The following is a 20776-nucleotide window of genomic DNA, read 5'->3' as shown; positions in this document are numbered from 1 at the left end:
GCCAAGATTTGAACACAGGTGGTCTGGCTCTGGGGCCAAATACTTAATGACTAGGTTAGTGTGACTCAGTTAAACCTATAAAAGCCTGTCACGGAACTGAACTACATAGAATTAGGGTTGACATAACATTTGTGGTGCAACCACTGTGTGTCGAGGTCAGTGCTAGACGCCTTCACCGCTCGGTGCAGTCATGGGTCTCATCAACCCATTTTACCACTGAGGACACTGAGGCCCAGAGAGATTCAGTCACTTGTTAAAAACTGCAGAGCTAGGAAGTGGAAGAACTGAGTTCTGACCCGTGCCGATCTGATTCCCAAACCCACACCCTGTACAGAATGCCCAAGAACCATTATACCATGTGAGAGGGTCTCCCCATGGAAAGCCCACGAGCTACCTACATGAGAACCCTCCCTAGGTCAGGCTGAGGTCACTTGGCACCTTCATCCTGAGCAGGTGGAGAACTTACCATGTGGTCGGTGGAGCAGGAAACATGGCAAGGAAGGTAAGTTTTGGGGGACGCTGCTTGTCTGACTGACCGTTTTTGGATGCCTCATCCATGTGGTGAGGAGGAGAGCTTAGAGGTAGATGGCGAGAGTCTTGGAATTTTCTTTTTTGTGTAATCAAAGCTCTAGCCTTCTATCGTAAGAGCACTCATTCTACTTATGCAAGCATTTCCAAAAAACCTCTTCTTAAGAAAGAGTGTTCAGAATGTATCATCTACACGGAGCAGCCACCACTTCCTCAAATGCAAGGAAGCAGTTAACAAAAAAAACAAAACAAAAAAAAGGCTGAGAGGCAGCCGTTGTTTATGAGGACCTCTCCTCAGAGAGGCCTGAGATTCTCTCAACCAGGGGCTTTGCTTCCCACAACGCAGAGCGAAGTGGCAACTGGGATATTTCTGGTAAAACTGAAAGCAAGAGAAGCAGGGTGCACACTTCACGAGGTACCAGCCCCCGGGCGGTGGGTGGGGTTTGGTGGGGCTTTGGGTACCATCCCCCAAGTCACAGATGATTGGACCTTTCGTCTGAGAGAAAGGAGGACACACGCTGGCAAATCAACCTCAAACCCAAGACTGCCCGTGAAGCAATCTGAAAGGAGAAAACGCACACACCAGCCACAGGGAAGGCTTGGAAAGGCGGGCCGAACTGAGGCACACTCACCGCTTCAGCAGCTGCTCACCAGAACCGGAAGCAAAATGTCCCTGAAATTGCCAAGAAACTGGGATTTCAACCTGAAAGGAGAGGCTGGGAAAATAGGTACAGTCCATGTCTTTTTGTTACCTTTGTGGTTCTTCTACTTGAGCACCCACCATTTGCATGTTGGTCTGCAGGGAAAATAGTTTACCTAAAAGTTGATCTTGGCAAATCTGGGTTTGGGGGGAAATTTGCATTCAAGTTGATAGGTTGGTTCAAAGTTTCCAAATGCTGGGAGGGAGCTCTCTTTTGGTCGGAGGTGGCAGTGGAATGGAGCTCCCTGGAGTGTGGGATCTGGGTTACTTTGGATGGGTTAAAGCTACAGATCGCACACAAAACTGTAAGTTTTTCTCTATCATGGAAGGATTATTTCCCTCCTGTGTGGACACTTATCCATATTTAAAGTGGATTTTGATCAGAGCCCACATAGTGGTCTTTGAAGTGCTTGCTCTGCGATCAAAGTCAAGGTAGCCTGTCCCAGGAGCCCACTGGGTGTCTAGGTCCTCTCCGCAGGCTCGGGGCTGAGACTTGCAGCAAAAGGAAACAATGTTGACAAGACAGCGACATGGAGACATGTGAAGGGAAAATAAAGACAATTTTAGTTAAAGGGACAAGATGGAAGGGAATTCTTAGATAGAGAAGTTGAAAAAGAGCAATGCATTTTAGATTAATTATCTTAAGGGACGCTGGCATGTTTTCTGAATCCTCTGACCTTTAAACCACACCTCTTCTCATTAATGATAGTGACACCCTGACTTCCATCTGTTATATAATTATTATGTGTTTCTTTAAGTGGGTTTCTTCTACTATTAAATTGATCACAGTAATTTAGGTAGAGCATTTGGGCTAAAAATGATTCCCCGTGTTTTGTTCTTCTACCCATATGGTGAGATAACTTCCTTGATATTAGACAAGTGTTAAGGTGTTTCTAATGGCTTGGAACAAGGTTTAGACTTGGGCTTCTAATGGTGGTAAACTTGTTGCTAAAATAAATGATCCATAATGGAATGTTAATATGTAGCCCTGAGAAAGGATTTGAAAGAAAACTGAGAATGATCAGAGAAGCCATTTATCTTGGTAACCAGGGAAGGTTAGTCCTAATCAAGCCAGGAGTCATGTCATGCCGATGTCGGTTCAGAGAGTAGCTAGCATGTATATGTCTTACATCAGCAAGAGCTTCTTCTCCTAACCAATGCATTTGGCCGATTTACATTCTGTTATATGTCATAAAAATTTGTTTTTAGAAGTAAAACTTCTGTGGTTCTGTTCCGTTGTGAGTGTCCTGCTTCTGGTTACATGGGGTCATTCTACCCTTTCACCATCTGTGTTTGACAGGTCTTACTCGCCTTCTGTTTAAAAATGGGAAATGTGAGACAAGGAATGATTAGATGATTAATTGATTAAAGAGTTAAATTTTTTTCAGGGTTATAGGAAATTACGTTAGCTCTCAGGTCTGCATATTATCAGGCCTGGGATTAGGCTGGGTAGGATTTAGTTTTCTACGAATGTTCCTTAAATCATGGTCCTATGGGTAGCCTGTATCATAGTCAGCTAAAGTGCTTGCTCAAAATGAAGATTCCTGGGCACCATCCAGACCTGTGAACTCAGAATCTCTGGAGGGAGGCCCAAGCATCTGCAGTTTAACAAGCACTCACCTCTCCATCCCGCCAGATAAAGTCTTGCTGTAGGGGCTATGGTTGAAGTGAGAAGATTCGGAGAGTTACCATTCATCTAGAACAGAGCACGGTGCCTGGTCCTAGTGGGTCCACACAATGAATGTTTGTTGACTGAATCAATGGCTGATTACCAGCAGAAGATATCATTTAGTACTATTTAATAAAAAATAATTGTGTAATGAAATATGAAGGAGCTCTTGTCATTATCCATGCCATGGACTGCAGTCGGAATACCTTTCATGAGTGTCCCATCAATGAGAATTCAGATTATAAACTGAGGCCTCCAAGAGGAGAGAGTCCCTGAATCATAGGACCTCCAGTCCCCTCTCCAGAGCCCTGTGTCCAGGTGGGACAAAAGTAGGTATACAGTTCTGAGTATGTGAAACACCGAGTTTATTCTTGGATTATTATTTATTGTATTATTTTCCCTACGAACAACTATAAGCCTACTTTCACCCCACCCTGTATGTCAAAGAAACTCACCTCTATTAAGAAGATGTGTGGAGCTGGGAGTCATGTCAGGGAAGCCAATGACCTGTGGTTTTTCCAGTCTGGGCTAGTGCAGGGTAGATCAGGGTTTCTCAACCTGGACACTACGGGTATTTTGGTCTGGGTAGTTCTTAGTGATGGGGGCTGATCTGTGCATTATAACACATTAGCAGCATCGTGGGCTTCCACCCACTGGATGATAATAGCACCCCTTGCCCCCTACCAGCACCGGTTGTGACAACCAGACATGTCTCCAGACATGGCCAGACGTCTGGGGAGGGACACCTTCCCTAGTTGAGAACCACTGGAGGAGATGATCACCAAAACGGTGTGACTTTAAGGTCACTTGGGGCTGGAACCCAAATATTACCTCGTGATTCACCGTCTAGGTAAATTTTCAAGAGGCTCTAAGCAAGATAGTACTTCAGGGGCAAGAGCAGTAGCCCGCAGAAGGTGCCAGGTTCTGCACTTGCTTAGAAAAATAGCAGGAAACGGACCCATTATGTGGCCCAGAAAGGGGCCTCAGCCTTTTCTTTTTTTGGCAATCCGTGCTTCCAGTTTCCCCTAAATCTTGTGGGTGCTGAGCCAGGGCTGCTGTGAAAGTGAAAATGTCTGAGAGTGGGGGAGGGACTCTCCACTGGACTCCCATCTCAGAGACCTGGGGAGGGCCCGCTGGATGGCAGAGCTTCCCGGAGATGCCCACCACAGACCTGACGTGGGTGGGAGAAACTGACCCTGGCTACCCTGCCTGCGACCCATTGATCCTGGTGGAGGCTGGAAGAAAGGGAAATGCAGAACCAACAAACTTCACTTGAGGTGGCTCCAAAGGCACACATTTCTTCTTTTGCTTCTTTGTCATTCATTTTAGTCCAACAATGAAAATCGTGACAACCTTCCACTGCTTTCTCACACTGTTACTCAAAACTCTTACTCTTTCACATGTCTTCCTAACTCCATTGTAAGCCCTGAAGGGTGGGTTGCAGGACATAGCATCCTTTCTTGTACTGTCCAGGGGTCTGACATCCAGTGCTTTGCATGTAGGCGCTCTTTTGAGAGGTTATTGACCATACAAGGAAAGCCCCCTGCTGTCCTGTGGTTTGGGAGTGTTTAGTTGGAAGATTGCTGGGTGAATGTCAAGACCACCCACATTGTATCCAGTCACAGGCACATCTTTTTTTTTCTTTTTTTTTTTTTTCTTAGTTCCCCCAGCCAAAGTAGGGCAGAACAGGCCCTAGAGAGCATGTGACTCTGAGATACATAATGAAAGTGACCATGAGGGGGGTTGTTTAAACTTTTCTTCCCTCTGAAATTTAATGTTGAAAAAAAATATTCAGAAACAAACAAACAAAAAAATCATTATTCTAGTCTCCAAAAGGTAAAGTGAATAATGACAACAGTGGTGGGTTTTTCTCCACTTTATTTTTTTCTATTTGATAAATCATAATTTGTCTAATATTGGGTCTAGTTCTGTCCCTTAGAAAATCAGAGTAAAGGGAATGAAAACTTTTGTACTTAAGGCCTTCTTAACTAGACAAATTTATAAAACCATATGGCTTTATTCAATGCAGGTAATTATTCTTATTAAAAGAAGTCATATTTGAAAGTGTGCTTTTAGATAGATGCATCGATAGATACATAGATACACAGAGGTAGAATTAAATATATAAAGCAGTACTATGAATCAATAAAAAAATTAACAAAAAACATGAATGGATATTTTTCAGATAGGAATCCTATATAATAAAAGCCTAATATGCTAAGTGTCTGGTCATCCAGTTGGCCATTCAACCAACCAAAGCGTAATATGCTAGTGATATGCTAAGGCTGTTCAACTGCTCACTATGACACTCTGATCGGTAGGTTAGCTTGCTGCTGGGGTCTGGCCGATGGGGACTGAGCGAGATGGAGCAGACATGCCCTGGAACCCTCTTGTGGTCCCTCCCCCTGGCCAACCTCCTGTGTCCCTCCCTGGTGCCATCCTGCACCAGTGGGGTCTCTCGGCCTGGTCTTAGCCCTCTTGCAATCCGGGACCCCTCGGGGGATGTCAGAGAGCCAGTTTTGGCCCAATCCCGCAGGTCAGGCCGAGGGACCCCACTGGTGCATAAATTCGTGCACCGGGCCTCTAGTAATACTAATAAACATGGTCTGTTTGGCTTTCAGCATTGTGAAACTTACAATGTGCTAATCTGGTCTGGCCTGGGTTCTGGACCAAATGTTGTCCATTTGCTGTGGCTGAAGCCACTACACTCCCTGAGCAGCTCTGGGTCCGTGATGGATAAAGGTCTCCACACATGTAAGCCGCGCCCAGGACAAGAACATGCCTTCCTTAGATAGTGAACACGGACACAGAGGAGTTCCTCTTAAGGTCCATACCCGTCTTTATTCGTATTCAAGTAAAAATGTCTGTACTTACGTTGTCATTGACTTACCTTTAGGCATAAACTAAGTTCTTTCCAAAAGGCGCATGCCTCTGACTGCCCAGGTCGAGAACCTCCTGGCCACCTGGGGGACAGGAACTGATATTACCCTAAACATCAGGAGAGAGAGGGCCAACTTGAGTAATGATAGGAAGTCAAAATCCTGTTTCCTAACAAAGTACAGATACACTGGGGTCGGCAGAGATGAGCTCAGTGGCTCTCAGTGCATGTATCTCTGATAAAGGGTCTAGAACAGGGGTGGGCAAACTTTTTGACTCGAGGGCCACAATGGGTTCTTAAACTGGACCGGAGGGCCGGAACAAAAGCATGGATGGAGTGTTTGTGTGAACTAATATAAATTCAAAGTAAAGGAGCGGAGGGGAGAGCAAGAGAACCCTCCGCTCTTTCGGCTCCGTGGGCCGGATAGAACAGCCGAATGGGCCGGATCTGGCCCGCGGGCCTTAGTTTGCCCACGGCTGGTCTAGAATGAGATGTGGCATGGTCCTGGGCTGGTATACACAGCTGTGAGTGCCTCCCACACATGGTAGTCTGCTGTCTCTGGTCTACAGTTTATAAAGTATGTGCACAGAGTGTCTATAGGGAGAACTATGGAGACACTTCCTGTCCCTTTTAGAGCTGGAGCATGGCCCTTCAAGTAGCCAATGCCCGCTATGGGGGTTGAAAGATCCTAGCACTAACCGAGAAGAGTAAGTTGGTGATGGTGGTTCCCTTACACACTTGAAAGAAAAGAAGTGTAACCTCTCATGGGGCAGCACTGTGCTTGGCTACTTGGATGCAAGAGAAGGGAGTGTGTGAAGAGCTGAAGTGAAACCCAACTGTGGCTACAGCAAGTGAGACAGAAGGGCAGCGTGGAGAGCCAGGAAAATACCACGGGAGACCCACAGTGAGCCCAGGTCAATCAGAGTGATTCCATCCAGGGGATGGTCCATAAATTTTGTAGGCTCCCCAGAGGGGAACTGAGATATGGAAGTTACAAAGAGAGAAAATACATTTCTTGTCTTATGCTTTACTCATCACCATTTTTCTCATTGTAAACTTTTTCCTGCTTTGGACACCATTTAAAAAAAAATCATCTTACAAACAAAAAGGCATTCCTGCTCGCTGTTTCTGTAGGGCTCATTGGCTAGTGGGGGCACAGATGAGGAGAAAACTTACAAGACATGTAGACAAGCACTGGGCTGAGAGCAGCCGTGGGAGCCACAGGACAGAGCCTATGAACAGGAGCTGGACCTGCCACCATTCTTCCCATCACAGCCGTTTCTTTTCTTTAAGACTTAGACATGTATGTTCTTCAGTGAGTCTAGGATTTGCCATTTTTCTCACACTGGTTTTCCTGTACACAGCCTCTGTTTCTCCAGAGAAGAAAAAACTTGGTAACTTTGTATAGCTCCTCCTTGTGGAGGGATTAAACCCAAAATCCTATGACCAGGCCTTGCTCACCCTCCCACCTATCTCTTCCCACACCAGCCCCCTCAGGCACACACACACTCGCATGCCAGACCTCAGTCACTTAGCAGTATCTTTTTCAGTTCCCTGTTCTTTCTCATCTGCCTGGGGCCCTCTCTACTCAGGGCTCCCTTTTGATCACCCAATTCCTACCTGTGATTTAGCCACAAGTGTGGACATCTTGTCCTTGGGGAGTCCCTAAGTCTGCAAATCACTGGAAGGAGAGTATCATCATCCTTCCTCAAGTTGTTTAAACAGAGTGGCTCATAACTCTAGAGACTGTGGGCTTCCTTTGAGGTGAGCTCAATGAACGCCCCTGAACTTTCATGATATGAGTTGACCTACCAACAGATGGCTTGGTTTTCAACAAAGAAGTTTGTCCTTAACCAGTAATATCTAACACCAGCGCTCTAGGCCCTTCCTGGAGAGAATAAACTCAAATTGCCTGTAAAAAGCTGCACTGACAAGATTCTCTAAGGCACGAACTGCCCATTGGCTCTTCTTGATGGGAGTGTGGGAGGGGAAGAGGTGTGTGGCACAGAAAAGAGTGCCTGAGCTTGGGACCCTTCTGCTACTTTGCAGGGAATCCCAAGGGCAAGTTGCTTAGCTTAATTATTCAATAGAATTCATAATATGTATGTTGAGAGGAAGAAAGTATTTCATGCCCATAACATATGTTAGGTGTTCAGCAAACATGTGTTTCCTTTTTAATAGATAATCTCATTTCCAACCTTAGATCAAACTACATTATCTTGATACCCTCATAGTATGGGTTCATTGAGTTATGCTTTAATGTCACACCCTCATTTTGTAACCATTACTGCAATGAGTGATTTAATGGCATTTGTTTCTGAGTGTGCTGTAAACATGAGAACAAGGAATGGACAATGCCAGCCACTCTCCTACGTGTGCTCTATGTGAGAAAATTTGTTGAGAATTCAGTGTTCATAAGTACTATGTGTCCTTTGAGGGACTGCCATGCTTCCTCCTTTGTGGTAAGACAGTTGCGCAATTTATCGTGTTTCTTATTTTGTCTTGGCTCCCAGGAAACTCAGAGTTAAACCGAAGCTCAGAGCTAAATTGACGCTCAGTCACAACATATTTTCCTCTGTCTTTGAAATATATTTATGTCTTGATTGTAAATAAGATTTCTATTTAAATATAAAAACCCCATAAAATCTTTTACTTTAAGAAGAGCATGTAAGTATAGGCATATCAGTATCCACAACTCCTCAGATATCCTGTGGGTAGATGTCATACTTATTAGTAGCAACTAGACATTACAATTTTCAGTTCATAAATCAAAACACGGTTCTATGAGCACTCATATTCTTTCCCTGGAGTTGCATAAAACAATGGTATGCTGTTTAGTACACTGAGGCTGATCATTTCATTCATTTATTCATTCATTCATAAAGCATCTCTTTGCTCACCTCTATATGATAGAGGTCCATTTCAAGGAGCATCTTCAATATTGAACTTCTCATTCTGACAGCACTCCCTCACTCACACCTCTATCTTTCTAAAGAAAAAGTGTTTTTCAACTTTGGTGCCTCCACATATTCTCCATAAGCTTTGAGGTGTCCAGCACCAGAACTGTGACTAACTCACTTCCTTACTTCCTCCCTCAGCTGCTCATCCCCTCACCCCAAATGTGCACACACAGATCTTAGTTCCAGAGGGGGCTGGCGATACTCTACTGCTGGATCTCTGGCCTATGGCTTCTGAACCATTTATATGCTTCCTTGTTGGTTTGGGAGTTTCAAAGTGAAAAAAAGAAGTGCTACAGTATAAAGATTTTGAGACTGATGCAGAATATTTCCTCAATATTTTTAAATAATTTTATAAACTTAACCAAAAGCATTTTCTGACAAAGTCTGAACTAGCTACAATAAAATGAGCCAGTTTCACATAATATGGTATTAGAAAGCTAGCTTTGGAGTCAAACTGCCTAAATTTGAATCCCACTATCACTAATTACTAGCTATGTGACCTTCATCTTTAGCTTCTTCATCTGTAAAATGGGCACATCTGAAATATGGTTATTGTGAGGATTAAAGGAGATGATCTTTGTCAAACACTTCCTATAAAAGCACCATTGGTATGTGTTTCATAAACATCAGTTGTCATCATAGCACCACTATGGGCATTGCTACAATGTAGGCATGATATTAACTCCTCTTAACCAAGCCATTGGTGAAAGCCACAGGCAACAGTGCTAGAGTTTGGCTTGTCTTACTCCAGTTTAGTTCTTCTTTCTTTTCTTTAGAGAAATAGTGTATACAACATCTGCTGATCCACTTTCCTGGCCCACAGCCACCCTGCTGGTCTGTGGCTGATGGGCCATGTCTTGCTTCTACTCCTCTTATCTCTAATGTTTGAATGGGCTGTCCTTAATGCATACAATTGTATCAGTCATGTTTATGTAGCTACTAGTGGCCCGGTGCACGAAATTCGTGCATGTGGGGTGGTGTCCCTCAGCCCAGCCTGCACCGTCTCCAATCTGGGATCCCTCTTGCAATCCAGGACTGCTGGCTCCTATCTGCTCACCTGACTGCCTGCCTGATCACCACTAACCACTCTGCCTGCCAGCCTGCTTGCCCCCAACTGCCCCCCCACTAGCCTGATCACCCCCAACTGCCCCCCCTACCAGCCTGCTTGCCCCCAACTGCCCCCCCCACCAGTGGCCTGCTCACCCCCAACTGGCCCCCCCTGCCAGCCTGCTCATCCCTAACTGCCTTCCCCTCCTGGCCTTATCGCCCCTAACCGCCTCTGCCTCGGCCCTGCCACCATGGCTTTGTCCAGAAGGATGTCCAGAAGGTCACCCGGTCTAATTAGCATATTACCCTTTTATTAGTATAGATATCAGTTTCCTCCTTATTTTTCTTTCTTCTCTCTCTCTGTCTCTATTTTTTTTTTTTTTTTTTGGCCATTCCATTCTTAAGTCAGTAAAGCGCCTGAGCTGTGACTTCCCAATGAGGAGCTCCTGGTAAGTTTCCTGCAGAATGCTGGCTGTAGAGACGCCACGGTCTCTGAGCTATTGCAGTGGGAGCAGTTCCTCCAGCTTCCCTTACTTTGGGTAGGCAAAGAGTGAATGTGGGCTGTGCGCTGCCTGGAAGACCCTCCATTAATGAGTTGCCGCTTCCTCCAGAGCTGCTAACGTCCCCTGCTGTCCCCTGGACCTCTGACTGCTGGAGTGAAGCTGAATGTTGTTTGTCTGGGTCTCCCTGATGCCAATGTTTAATGTCTGTGATCACTTACATGTGGGTTACAGCAGCAGCCGCCGACTTGTAGTTCTGATTTACTCTAAGAGTCCTGCACGTGGCCTATTCTTCATTTTCAGGCCCTTATTTTTAGATATAATTGTGAGAAAACAGCAGGACATTCAAAATGAGACTCGTCTTCCTTGACCCCAGTTTCTGCTGTTGCTACTCAAGGGTTCTTGTGAGTGTATTCTTCCTCTCTCACTATCTTCCTGCATTTTATTCTATTCACTTGGTCATTTAGAATCCAGAAATCCACAGCTGATGGGTGAGAAATCTCACCAAACACACAACCCAACGTTCTGATAATAATAGGTACAGAGCACAGTTGTCACCCCAGCTCTCAGCCATGGTCCTTGTGCTCCGTTCTGAGACCATCCTGCCTTCCCTTCATGTGGCACTGATCCCTTTCTGAGCCATTCTCAGTCTTCCGGCTCAGCTAGGGTGACCAGCCATTCCAATTTGTCTCAGAGTGAGGGGTTTCCAAGATATGAGACACTCAGTATAAAAACCAGGAAACTCACCCTGGCCCCAGTGCTCTATATCTGAGAAAACCAGATATTTTGAGAAAATAATGCCATCATTGTGATAGGTGCTCTGCATATCTACTGAATTAAATTTCCAGTGAGGTCACACAGTTTAAGGTGAAAAAAAAAAAAAAAGAGTGCAATTATGGGGAAACTTTTAAACCTTAAATTGTGGGTTTTTTTAAACTCCAAGTTAGAAGTTCTTTCTTTCAACATATATATATTAATTGATGGATTTCAGAGAGGAAGGGAGAGGGAAATAGAAACATCAATGATGAGGTAGAATCATTGATTGCATTGATTGGCTGCCTCCTGCATACCGCACACTGGGGATCGAGCTCATAACCTGGGCATGTGCCCTGACCAGGAATTGAACCATGATCTTCTGATTCATAGGTTAACGCTCAACCATTGAGCCACACCGGCTGAGCCAGAAGTCCTTTCAAATTCTTTCTTTAGCCTGCCTGAATCTGCCATGTTAGTTTCCTCCATCTGTGCTTATGCCATTTTTTATTCTTGTTCATACTGGAAGGATTGGGAGCCACACCTGTCAGTCACATGGCAGGGTATTTCTTTTCAGAATCACACAAAACCTCCTGCCCTGTGGAATCTATATCTGACTCCTAGGTTTGCCATTCTGCTTTCTGGATTTCTTTTTTCAACTCTACCACTCCCTCCCCATCACCATGGCCACCACCACTCATCTCCTCCTGGAAGACTTCCTGGATTGCCCAGGTAGAATTAATCTCTCCTTTTTCCTTGGAATTATGTCACGTGGCTCATTTTCCTTCCACGCTGATTGACACATTTATCAAACACTTACTATACACTGGGCACTGTACTAATGTAAGAAGATTAAAAAGATCAATATCTTAACCTCACGCAGCTCACAGTCTCATTGGAGAGATGCTCAGAGGGAAGTAGGGCTCTCCCACTGAAGATAATCAACTCCTAAGTGACGCCATTACAATTATGACATTTACTAGGTGTATCAGTTAATAATGCAGATTTTTTCAATAGATGGAATTACACATATGTTGATATATATGCAATTTGTTATGTATGCTATTTTGTTGTATTGACAGCAAGCTTCAAAACTTCAGATGTCAAATTTGCTGAAGGTGTTAACATCATAGATATTTTTATGCTTAAAAACGTTGAATTTTGTGCCAAAAAAGCATTTGTGGGAAGTTTTAATTCATTACTCTATTTTGAAGAAAAAGTTATCATATACTTTGGTAAGCTTACGGTGAACATGCTCCATCTCAAGATACTTGTGAACGCTGGTTTAAACGCTTTAAAAGTGATGATTTTAATGTGAAAGACAAAGAACGTCCAGGTCAACCGAAAAAGTTTGAAGACCAACAATTACAAGCATTATTGGATGAAGATGCATGTCAAACTAAAAAACAACTTGCAGAAAAATTAAACGTTGCTCAGCAAACAATTTCCGATTGTTTACAAGCAATGGGAAAGATTTTAAAGGAAGGAAAATGGGTGACACATCAACTGATCAAAAGACAAATGGAAAACCGAAAAGTCATCAGTAAAATGTTGCTTCAACGGCACGAAAGAAAGTCTTTTTTTTGCATCGAATTGTGACTGGAGATGAAAAGCGGATTTATTCTGAGAATCCCAAATGCACAAAATCATGGGTTGATCCAGATCAACCATCAACATTGACTGCAAGGCCAAATTGCTTTGGAAAGAAGACAATGCTCTGCGTTTGGTGGGATCAGGAAGGTGTGGTATTATGAGCTTCTAAAACCAGGTGAAATCGTTAATATTGATTGCTACTGACAACAAATAATCAATTTGAACCATGCTTTGATGGTGAAATGACCAGAATGGACCAGAAGACACGGCCAAGTAATTTTGCTTCATGATGACGCACCATCACACACTTCAAAACCAGTTAAAGACACGTTAAAAGATCTTGCCTGGGAAGTATTAACCCACCCGCCATATTCACCAGACCTTGCTCCTTCAGATTACCACTTGTTCCAATCGATGGCACACGCACTTTCTGAGCAGCACTTCAAAACGTACGAAGAAGTGGAAAATTGGGTCTCTGAATGGTTTGCCTCAAAACAAGAAAAGTTCTATTGGGACGGTATCCACAAATTACCTGAAAGATGGGGGAATGTGTAGCTAGCGATGGACATTACTTTGAATAAAGCATTTTTGATGTTTCTCTTGAAATTATCGTGTTTTCTTTGATTACAAAATCCGCCATTATTAACCGGCACACATAGTAAAAAGCTGACACAGGGTTTGTTCTGTAACTAAAGGTTTTTTTGTTTTGTTTTGTTTTGTTTTTTGCCTCCTGGGAACTATAGCCTCTAAATATATACAAGGGGCAAGTTTTAATTTGTTAATTCAAGTCTACCAAAAACACATTTCCAATCCCAGATTGCTATTGTATTAATGGCCAATAGAGAGCGCCCACAGACAATGTACAGTAGTTGTATTACTACTGATCAACTTGGTTTGTTTCCATGGTTTCCAGAAAGTCCTGGATTTAACCAGTCTCTGGCCAGCACAAAGTTATCCCATATCTCATCCTTCTGTGGCCTGAAATGCCCAGTGTTATAATGAAAGTGAGTGATGATTTAGTCATCTTTGTGTCTTTACAGATAAAAAGTGATGTTCCAGATAAAAAGTGTTTCTTGAATGAAGACACACCCCTCTCCCGCAACTCCACTTAGCTAAGAAGCCAAACCTGAGTGTAGGGGGACGGGATGTCCTTAAGAACGCCAACCTTAAAGTCAGATAAACCTGGATTTGATTTCCAGCTCAGCCTTTAATCACCTCTTTGAATTTGGGAAAGTAATTAATCTCTCTGTGCCTCAGTTTTCTCATCTGAAAAATGGGTAGTCCTGCCACTTTATGACGTTGTTATAAGAATCAAGTAATGTGTGTACAAGTCACTTAGCATAGTGCCCGGCCACCAATTGTTGTTTTATTATTGGTAGTATTTCTCCTTTAATGGCCTCATCTCCAATAATATATCCTCCGACCAGCTCAGCCACTCCTACTCATAAGTAAACCATGTCATCTCTATAATTGTACCATCTCTAAAATCTTGCTTTCAGGCTTCCCACGCTGTGACTGCCACACCCTATGAGCCCAGCTCACCCACTCAGCAATGCTCTGATCTCAACGAGCTACTGCTCTCATGGTTCTGTGACTTTTTTACTACCAGTCATCTATTACTCCCCTTTAGCGTAGATTCCTAATTCTGGCATTGTAGAACTACTGAACAAACACCCTCAAATCTCCTGCCCCTCTCTCCTGCTGTCTAACCACGTGGAAAAACCCCTAAACTTTAAACCCCTTCAGCTAAACCTGTTTAAACAATGGTCCACCTTATTGGTGCCTGTACCTGGGCAGCTGAGCATGGCTGGGAAACATGAGATAAATGAGTCACCTGGACTCACTTAAATTTGTGACCAAACATATTAGGTAGACCAGTGGTCAGCAAACTCATTAGTCAACAGAGCCAAATATCAACAGTATAACGATTGAAATTTCTTTTGAGAGCCAAATTTTTAAAACTTAAACTTCTTCTAACGCCACTTCTTTAAAATAGACTCGCCCAAGCCGTGGTATTTTTTGGAAGAGCCACACTCAAGGGACCAAAGAGCCGCATGTGGCTCATGAGCCGCAGTTTGCCGACCATGGAGGTAGACATTCAACAGAGTCAAACAAGCGTACTATGCCTACCTAGTAAATTTACTTTCCTTTTCCCCAATACTTATTTTTTTCTCTCCTCAAGGCCTTACCACCTCCTCCCACCAACACTCTCACTTCTATATTTCATAAAGAAAACATACGTTCAACTGAATGAGAACCCCCTCATTTTTCTGCCACCAAGTGCTTTCACCTACCCACATCCTCACCTCCAGTACTACCCTTAACCCTGAGAAATGAGGGCCCCCATCCAGAGACCCAGATCTTACAGGGTCCAGCTTCTGCTGTATTCCTCCTTGCGGGGTGAGGTGTTTGGCCAGGAGGACGTGCCCACTTGTAGCCTGGATCCTGCTTGTCTTCTAGACCACTTGGGACTGTGACATTCCCTGTAGGCCAGTGCTGTTTCCAGGGCCCACACAAATGTTTTACTGGGTCCCTCCAATTATTTTCCCAAAGATGGTTGCTTGCAGAGAGGCCCAGAAAAGAGCTTGGATGTCTGGGCTGATGTGTCCATGGATGTGTGTATGAGGCCCCGCACTATGAGAAATGGAGCTGGAAGTGGGAAAAGAAAGGGGTGTGGGCTGCAGGATAGGGCCTCTATTTCGATTCTTGCCATAGGGTCTCAAATGTCAGTGGTGGATCTGTCAATTCTCATTCTGTAGTCAACCTAATTAAGCATTGGTGCACACCACCCCACCAAGAAGGTTCTCACCACAGTCACTAGGAATCTATGCCTTGGCAAGCCCAGGGTGAATCCTCTGTCCTCTTCTCATTCCACTACTCTGCAGCCATTTCCTCCTTGAAATAATTTCAAGGCTTCCTTGATACTACACTCTCTGGCTTCCCCTTCCCTCATCGGCCACTCTTCCTGAGTCCTCTTTGAAGGAGTCTCCTCCTCCACTAGACCTCTTAACTTTGAAGTGTCCCAGGCAAAACTGGCTACATCCTTTGTGGGGCCTGGTGCAAAATAAAAATATGGAGCTCCTTGTTCAAAATTATTAAGAATTTCAGGATGGTGACAGCAGAGCATTACGCCAAGAGAAGAGACTGTGTAAGCGTGGGGCCCAGGATGACTTGCACAGGTTGCATGTCTGTGAAGCCAGCTCTGGTCCCAGGACTCAGTTCCCTTATCCTCTTCTCTTCATCTACCCTTGCTCACTGGGTGATCTCATCCCTTCCCACAGTTTTAAATTCCATGTGCACTTTTACACATTACCGTCCCTGCTGGGTTCTAGACTGCTCACGTCTCTACTTGGATATCTCATAAGCTTCTCTCGACTAGGGTGCCCAACACAAAATTCAGAATGATCTTTCTTCCCAGCTCTCCCCACTCAGTTTACCTAACCTTAATAAAAGGTGCTAATATTTGGCAAGTTGCTTAGGCTAAAAACCTAGTCATCTTCCATTCATCTTTTTCTCTCCCACCCTACATCACATCCACCAGAAAAAACCTTTTAGATCCATTACTGGTTAATGTCTCTTATGTGATAATTTCCATTACCTCTGATACTGTAAACACCATCACTTCTTGCCTGCCTTGACCATTGTCCTATACCATATAGTCTCTGCACTATGGCCGGACTCACTATCTTCTAAAAGTAGAAACCAAGTTATGTCATGTCTTCTTTAAAACCTTCATAAGACATGCAATGAAATTCAAACTGATGGTCCCTGCCCCCTGCCCCTCTCTTACAACCTATCTGCCACTCTTCTGTTCCTCTCACTCTGCCCTTCAGCTACACTCACATTCTAGTTCCTTAAACACTTGGTGTTCAACACTACCTCAAGACCTGCCCGCTACTCTTTCTAAAAGACCCTTCTGAAATTCTTACCATGGCCTTTCCTCTACTCCATTCAGTTTCAGTTCAAATATTCTCTCTTCTAAGAGGTCTTTCCTGACCACAGTATCTAATACAGCCCCCACTACTCCAATCTCTCTTTGTCCCATTATCTTATTGTCTTTTCTTTATAACAATGTAAGCTCCTTGAAGGTAGAGCTTTGTCTGTGTCCTTCACTTCTAGGTAATTGTACCAAGAACAGCACCTGGCATATCGTAGGTGATCAAAAAGGTCTGCTCACTTTCCTCCATCCCAGAGATTGAAGTAAGTTAAAATAAGACCTATGCAGGTTCTTTTTTACTACCTTTATTAGTATTGAACAATGGTTTGATCCAGGGAGGCAATTCTGACTTTCTGATGGAGAAGGAAGTAGGACTTTTGATTTCTGAAGCTAATTTGGAATAGCATGTGGGTGACTGAGCACACAGCTATTCTGGAGACAGGTTGGGATCTAAGTCACAAGTCTTAGATTTCTGAATAGGGTCACAAGGGTCACCTCTTGCTCCTATAATCAAAGTCTTCTTGATGACTGAAACTCAAATGTGGCCAAAGAATTACTCCCTTCAAACAGAGGGGCCTGGGGAAGCCATGCCCACAAGCCCTGCTCTCCCTCTAAATTCTTCTCTTTAACATCTTCTCTTTTAACAAATTCTTTTCTTCAACATCTTTAGTATCCAGGGAGCTCCTAACTCAGGTGCAAGGCAGCTTTACTCAAGAAATACAAATACTAAGGTTCTACCTCAGAGTTGTCATATGGTCAGTTGGTATAAGTGGGTAGATGAGATAAGTGGTGAGGAGCAGCATGGAAAGGGGGAAAAGAGGAAAGACAAAGGGAGTAAGACAGAAGCACCCAGATGGAAGGATCTGGTAAAAGGAGAAGGGAAAAGTGGAGAGTGTGAGGTGATCAGAAGAGAGAAGCCTCCATGTGGCTGAGTGGGAAAACATCCCATGGGTTCCCTAGTTCACAGTCTTTTTATGATCCAGTCTTCCTGGCTGGGGCCAACAGGATGCTGACACCTAACTGAGAAATTCCTAGAATTGCTTCTTGTTTCTGAAATGCAGGTCCTAGCCAGCCACAGGACTGCATCCTGTTCCTTGATGTGTAAATGAAGCTGCCCACGGCCACCAGATGGCAGCACATCAGCCAGAGCTGGGGTGGTTTGGTTGGGGCAGCCAGACCTCTGGAGCAGCCACTGGCAAGCTGAGCAGGTTCATGCCACCATTTCATCAGCTTCAGAATAACATGACCGTGCATGTACAGTAGATGATTGAATTTGGGGCTCTGCTTATCGTATAGGGCAGTGATTTACTGCACTTTCTATGATCTCACTTGGTTCTTATAACAGGCAGGCAGAAAAATTACCTTCTGCATCCTCTCAGCTCAAAGGGGGTAAATTTTGGGCCTGCCAAAAAGAAGAAAAACTTATTAATGTGCATGAAATCAGCCATGCAAATTGTGGAACATAAGTTATGCTTTTGTTTGTTCTGTAGCAGTGTAAAGATTGCAAACTGTTCTGTAAGATTAGAAGGGGGGGAAAGACAGATTAATAATTCCTTTTTCAAGGAAAGACCTGCTATTTCTCCTTCCAGGTGACCTGAGGCCCATGGCTGTTTGTTTAGCAGTAGGCTTCTAGAAAATGGGTGGTGCTATTGTCACTTTTTTGGATGAATGTAACAGGGCTCCTTGGGGCTGTTTCACCAGCTCTTGCTCTCAGAGGGCTCCCAGTCTCCATGGGTGGCCACAGGCGTGGCCTTTGTAACCTTGACACTTTGGACAGTGTTGACTGGAGCAGGAGGGGCAGCTGACTGAAGATGCATCTATCTTGTTTTCTCTCAGTCTGAGGTCCACACAGAATGGGTGTTTGGAACTGAGCCATGCAAGTTCTAGGGCACTAACAGGATGGTCCTTGAGCTCTATTAAGAGCTCATCAAGTGAAATCTACCTTGAATTTTACTCCTCTGAAGCCATGCTATTTTTCTTGACATTTCTTAGATTTTTGCTATATTTAAATAATTGTACACACATGCACATGCATTATCTATCTATCTATCTACCTATCTATAGATATGTATGTGTCTATATTTATATCAGGGTTTCTCAACCTCAATATTATTGCCATTTGGGGCCAGACCAGGGGTGGGCAAACTTTTTGACTCGAGGGCCACAATGGGTTCTTAAACTGGACCGGAGGGCCAGAACAAAAGCATGGATGGAGTGTTTGTGTGAACTAATATAAATTCAAAGTAAAGGAGCGGAGGGGAGAGCAAGAGAACCGGATAGAACAGCCGGATCCGGCCCACGGGCCGTAGTTTGCCCACGGCTGGGCCAGACAATACTTTGTTGTCTGGAGCTTCTCTGTGCATCGTAGGTTGTTTAGCAGCATCCCTGGATTCCACCCAGTTAATGTCAGTAGCAGCCCTCTCACTGTGACAACTAAAAATATCTCCAGACATTGCCAAATGTACCCTAGCAGATAAAAACCATCTGTCTGTCTGTCTGTCTATCTATCTATCTATCTATCTATCTATCTATCTATCTATCTATCATCTATCTTATATAATAAAAGGCTAATATGCAAACTGACCAAACTGTGGAATGACCAGTCACTATGACACACACTGACAGCCAGGGGGCAGGTGCTCAATGCAGGAGCTGCCCTCTGGTGGTCAGTGCGCTTCCACAGGGGCAGTGCCACTCAGCCAGAAGCCGGGCTCACAGATGGCGAGGGCAGCAGCCGTGGCACAGCACTAAGGGTGTCCAACTGCTGGCTTAGGCATGCTCCCCATGCGCCTAAACCATCAATCAGACATTCCCCGAGGGCTCCCGGACTGCGAGAGGGCGCAGGCCAGGTTGAGGGACGCCCCCCACCAGACCCCTCCCTGAATGCATGAATTTTGTGCATCAGGCCTCTAGTCTATCTATATTAAACCAGCTTGACTCAGAATCTGTTTCTTGCAGCCAAAAATTTGTTGACTAAGACAATGATAAAGCATGGAGAAATTATGTGAATACAAGAAGTTATCAGCACAACCAAGACTAGATAGCAGGTCTCTTGACCACTACCCAGTGGGCTTTCTACTACTTTCCACAAGAGAATTCCTTTGCAGGGTCTTTAAACCCATTAACTTGCCAACATTGTGCTATCCCTTATGCTAAAACCAGTACCGCTGGGATTAACAGATTGTGTGTATGGAATGAAACACCCCTTGCTATAGTCTCTTATTTATCTGGGAAACCACAGTGAATAATCTGTGTGAGGAGCACGGTTGGACGTTTTTCACAGGAATGTGGGCTTGTTGCTGGGGATGGCAGGCCTGACCTTCCCTAACAGCCATGAAAGGGACAAGCTAAATGTAGGAGCACAGATACCAACTCTGTTATCCTGTTCTCTTACAACTTGGGGGATTTAGCTTGGTATGTTGGTCTTCCCACAGTTCCATGTTTTTTGAGGCCATACACCTCACTCAAGTCACTGTGAAGTGGTAGATATCACTTGTTTTCCATTCAGAACTTGCATTAGTATGGAAACTTCTGAAGATCAGGACAGGGTGAGAATAGCAGATGATTCTGTGTAACAAATGTGAGCAGATGAAAAAAATTGTTTTGAAATGGACATCGAGTAAAATGTGTTCATTTTGGTCTGCAGTTATGAGTTTGGCAAATGCACAGAGTCGTGTGATAACCACCACAATCAAGATTCTCAACAGTTTCATCTCTTTTTTTGTTAACCTCCCTTCACCAGCCGCAGTCCTGGGTAACCACTCATCTGTTCTTCATCCCTCTCGTTTTGTTTTTTCCAAAATGTCTTATAAACAGACTCATACAATATGAAGCCTTTGGAGTCTGATTTATTTTACTCAGCAGAATGCATTTGAGATTCATCCATGTTATTGCTTATATACACACATTTTTGTCCTTTTTATTGGTCCTTAGTGTTCCATTGCATGGATGTAGCCATTCATCAGTTGAAAGACGTTGGGGTTGATTCTAATTGTTGGAAATTATGAATAAGCTGCTATAAATATGTGCTCACAGGTGTGAACATAAATCTCATTCTCATGGGTAAATTTTGATTAGTGGGACCGCTGGGTCATATGTTTAACGTTGTAAGAAATTGCCAAATTGTTTTTCCAAAGCAGCTGTACTATTTTGTGCTCCCACCAGCCATGTATGACAGTTCCAGCTGCTTCTCATCCTTACCAGTCCTTGAG

At 44.1% G+C, this 20776-nt stretch overlaps 1 protein-coding gene across 2 annotated transcripts in view; it reads left to right on the top strand.

The window, feature by feature from the left end:
- Window positions 1-803: 803 nt before the first annotated feature.
- The window catches only part of ARHGAP25 (Rho GTPase activating protein 25), an 80799-nt gene continuing 60826 nt past the window's right edge, over window positions 804-20776 (top strand). The window contains exon 1 of one of the 2 annotated variants that reach the window (XM_080684618.1): window positions 804-1256. In XM_080684618.1, coding sequence (XP_080540744.1) covers window positions 809-1256 — 448 coding nt within the window. In that variant the 5' untranslated portion in view covers window positions 804-808. The remainder of the gene's footprint in view (window positions 1257-20776) is intronic. The other variant, XM_080684621.1, reaches the window with a different exon arrangement.

The sequence above is a fragment of the Plecotus auritus genome, assembly GCF_963455305.1.
Source record: "Plecotus auritus genome assembly, chromosome: 8".
Classification (NCBI taxonomy): domain Eukaryota; kingdom Metazoa; phylum Chordata; class Mammalia; order Chiroptera; family Vespertilionidae; genus Plecotus; species Plecotus auritus.
Note: the sequence above shows the minus strand (reverse complement) of the source record. Positions and strands in the feature narration are given on the sequence as shown.